The sequence below is a fragment of the Nematolebias whitei genome, chromosome 19 (assembly GCF_014905685.2).
Source record: "Nematolebias whitei isolate Nwh7 chromosome 19, NemWhi1, whole genome shotgun sequence".
In the NCBI taxonomy this organism is placed as follows: Eukaryota; Metazoa; Chordata; class Actinopteri; order Cyprinodontiformes; family Rivulidae; genus Nematolebias; species Nematolebias whitei.
In genome coordinates, this window is record NC_056516.1 from 38999969 (window position 1) to 39003827 (window position 3859).

General features: G+C 43.9%; 1 protein-coding gene across 1 annotated transcript in view; it reads right to left on the minus strand.

The window, feature by feature from the left end:
* tomm40l (translocase of outer mitochondrial membrane 40 homolog, like) overlaps positions 1–2662 on the minus strand; it is a 7179-nt gene extending 4517 nt beyond the window's left edge. The window contains exons 1-6 of the mRNA XM_037693513.1: positions 2648–2662; positions 1521–1726; positions 1379–1446; positions 824–916; positions 658–759; positions 475–580 (exon numbers count right to left, since the gene is read on the minus strand). Of these exons, the coding sequence (XP_037549441.1) occupies positions 475–580; positions 658–759; positions 824–916; positions 1379–1446; positions 1521–1725 (574 nt within the window). The 5' untranslated portion in view covers position 1726; positions 2648–2662. The remainder of the gene's footprint in view (positions 1–474; positions 581–657; positions 760–823; positions 917–1378; positions 1447–1520; positions 1727–2647) is intronic.
* Positions 2663–3859: the final 1197 nt, after the last annotated feature.

Here is a 3859-nt window from a genome sequence, read left to right on the forward strand (position 1 = left end):
ACTGATGAACTACCAATGAACTAATAATGAACTACTTTTGAACTAGCGATGTACTACTGACAAACTAATAATGAACTACTGTTAAACTTGTGATGAACTACTGATGAACTACTGATGGAACTAGTGATGAACTACAGATGAACTAATAATGAACTACTTTTGAACTAGCAATGTACTACTGACAAACTAATGAACTACTGTTGAACATGAACTACTGTTGAACTACTGATGAACTACTGATGAACTAACAATGAACTACTGTTGAACTAGTGATGAACTAGTGATGAACTAATAATGAACTACTGATGAACTAGTGATGAGCTACCCATGAACTAATAATGAACTAGTGATGGACTACTGATGAATTAATAATGAACTACTGTTGAACTAGAAACAGATAAAACACCACAGGATCCAGAATGGCAGGAACGTTTTGCTGTGTGGAAGCGGACTCCCTGAACCGTGTCAACGTACCAGAACCGGTGAGGACGTCGGGGTTTCCGAGCGTCACAGTTGCAGTAAAGTCCTCTCCTCTGAACTCAGCGTCTCCCTGCCAGTTGACGAACTTGTGTTGTTGTGTCTGAGGGCGGGGCATATGCAGACCGGGTCAACACGAGGAGCAGTACCTCAGGCAGAACCAGAACATGAAGTTTGTACCTGAAAGGCCAGCTTGGACCGGACCCGGCCGCTGAGCTGGTGGATGATCTGAGCGTTCAGGCTGCCGCAGCTGTCCATGTCCCCCACCATGACTGGAAAAAACTGAAGAACCGGACCTCACGTCACGGCTCGGCACGTAAACACAGCCCGGACTTGGAGTTCTTACCTCTGCTGGACCCGTCTGTCTGGACCCGACGAACGTGGCTCCGAACCGGTAGCTGGAGTCTCCGGTGGTGCTGAGCAGCACCGAGTGGTTCACCTGCAAGGTCCGATTCAGCCGTTAAAGGTTCATTCAAACCCAAACAGAAAGGTTTTAAACTTAAAGTTTGTAAAATTCTAACGTTTGTCCCGAAGAGTCGAACCATCAACAAAAACATGCGACTTAAAAACACAGACTTTATTGATTTATATACATTTTATTCACAGTAAACATTTAAAATGTTTGAATTAACCGTTTTTTGAAACGTAAATGTTGGACGATGTCTATCAAAGCTGGGGTTCTCTGCTGGGAAATCCCTTCATACAGTGTTTGACTTCAAGGCTGGAGTTAGCCATCACTCTTGTAAACAAAAGTTGCCAGGTCATAAAATTTGAACCGAACTATGGATCATCTCGAAGCTGTTGAGGTGGAGACTTACTAAAAGTTGATCAGTTCCTCGTTGAACAGGTCACTAGGAGAGGAACCGGAGCAGAAACCGGTTGGGGTTTGAACCGGACTCACCTGGAAGTGGTTACTGAGGCCCTTGTTGACGACGACTCGGACGCCTTCCATCTGCAAAGGAAACACCTCTGGGGAGAAAAACAAAACAAGTTGTTTACGTCTTCAGCTGTTTGTTTGTGCTCCACTGATTGGCTCCGCCCACCTTTACATTTCCGGTGGCACTCGTCAAACGCTCCGGGGTTGGGCAGGGGGCTGTCCACTTCCTGCTGACGTCCGAGGGTCGCTCCAGTCGGGGGGACAACTGAGGATACCGAAGGCACCCCGAAGCCCGGCGGCACCGTTAGCCCAGATGGTGCAGGGCTGCCGGCGACTGGGGGCGGGGCACTGGCAGCCAGGACTCCGCCCATTCTGAGCAAACAAAAAGATGAAGTTAGAGACGGGAACGAACAAAACTTCCTCTGGTCTTAATTTGTCCCTCTTAAGTGTCCATATGTCCTCCAGACCTGAGTCATCAGAAGACAGGAGGTCCTGAAGAGACAGTTGGGTTTCTGGTCCAACAGAACCCCTACCCCACAACCCATCTTCTCCAGAACTCCTGTGGTCCCTGCAAGGTCTCCAGTGTTTCTGGTTCTGACCAGGAGCTGTGAGGGTCCTCCGTGGACCAGAGACCAGAACAGATGCTCAACTGGACCGAGACTATATGGTCCCAGCAGAACTCTGCCAAAGTTCGTGGACCCGACCTGTGGTCCAGTTCTTATGGGTCTCTTGTAGGACCCCAGGGTGGTGGACCTGTTTGCAGCTGCAGACCCAGCAAACAGGGAACCTCTGCAGGTTCTGTCAGAACCAGCAGGAGCTGCTCTTCTATCGGATCAGAACACCAGCCTTCAGTTCTCTGGTTCTGCAGCGCTTCCTTGGACCTTGTTGGTTCTATGCTGACCACAGAGCTGCAGGTGGACATGTTCTGACCCAGCGTACCAGCACAGTTCGGTTCTGGACAAATCAAATCTTTATGATGATCATTTGTTCTGCTTCAGATTACCTTCCTGTCTGATAAGCCCCACCCACTGTCTGCTGCCATGGTAACCAGGGAGTCATGGTTTATTCACCTGTCGGTGGTCATAACGTTATGGCTGCTTTGACGCTGCAGGTGTGCAGCGGTCTCAGGTAATGAATGAACACAGGAAGCAGTCCAGCCTTCATCAGCTGCAGCCTCACACTCCTCACTGGGCGGAACCACCGGCACGAAAGAACCGCGTTCATACCAGCTAGCTGCTGCTGCTAACAGAGGCGGCCCGTTAAATACAAAAGAACTAAGATAACGTTACTCACGTTGTGTCTTCCAGGAGGACTGCAGAACCGGATGTACAACCCAGAACCACGAAGAAGACGGAAGCTTAGTAAATGCGGTTCCTGATTGGTGGATCTACCCGTCAGTCATGTCACGTACTTTTTCTTGAAGGCTATTGGCTAATCTATGATTACAAAGGGGCGGGGCATGAAACTCTTAAGTTTCTGATTGGCGGAAAGGTCAGGCGGGCTCTGTGGTGGGCGGGTTTAATCAAATATGGAGAATATCCTTCAAGGTCGAACGGGAAGTTAATATTATATATTTATTATTATTAATATTAATTATTATTTATTCACATGGTGACTTTTACATTTACTGTATACCAACAGATCTGCACATGTAAAAAGAAAAACAAGTTATATAAGGATTTTATTAGGTGCCCAACCCAGGAAAAGAAGAAAAAATATCAAACAAATTAACATCATTGCTAAGAAGGCAAATGTATTATTATGATAGGCTATTGCAAAAATACAGAAATGATATTAAGGGTACTTGGAAAATAATAAATTATGTAATTAAAAATTATAAAGACAGAGATTTCCCAATATGTATTAAGCATAATAACGTCACAAAAAATATAGAGGACATTGTTAAAGTCTTCAATCAGTTCTTTGTTAATACTGTTCGTAATTTAGTAAATGAGTTGCCAAAAGTTAGAGATGAAAAACTCAATTATGCATTTAATAATATTAACACAACGTCTTCTGTTACAAATAAAGTCCAGTTGTTTATGTATTGAACACTTTTTGAATTCATCATGTCCTGGATGACTGAGAATCTTCACCAGCATATTAACACAATGTTTCTTGGAAGAGTGAGTGAAAGTGAGGTCATAAAAGTAGCTAAAAACTTTAAAAATAAGAAATCCAAAGACTATTGATATGGCTATTGTGAAAGAAAGTGGTGATAAGCAACTTTTAACAAATTATAGACCTATATTATTGCTACTACAATTTTCTAAAATTCTGGAAATAATCTTTTTTAAAAAAGCTGGACTCCTTTCTTGATAAAAGCAATAAATTAAATGATCAACAGCATGGTTTCAGAAACAACTACCCCACAACTTTAGCTGTGATGGAGTTTGTGGAACTGCAGCAGTTTATCAGAAACTTAACACAGTGGCTGTGTTCATTGACTTTTGTAAGACTTTAAGTATTATTGATGTAAAGCTTTAAGTATTATTGATGTATGGC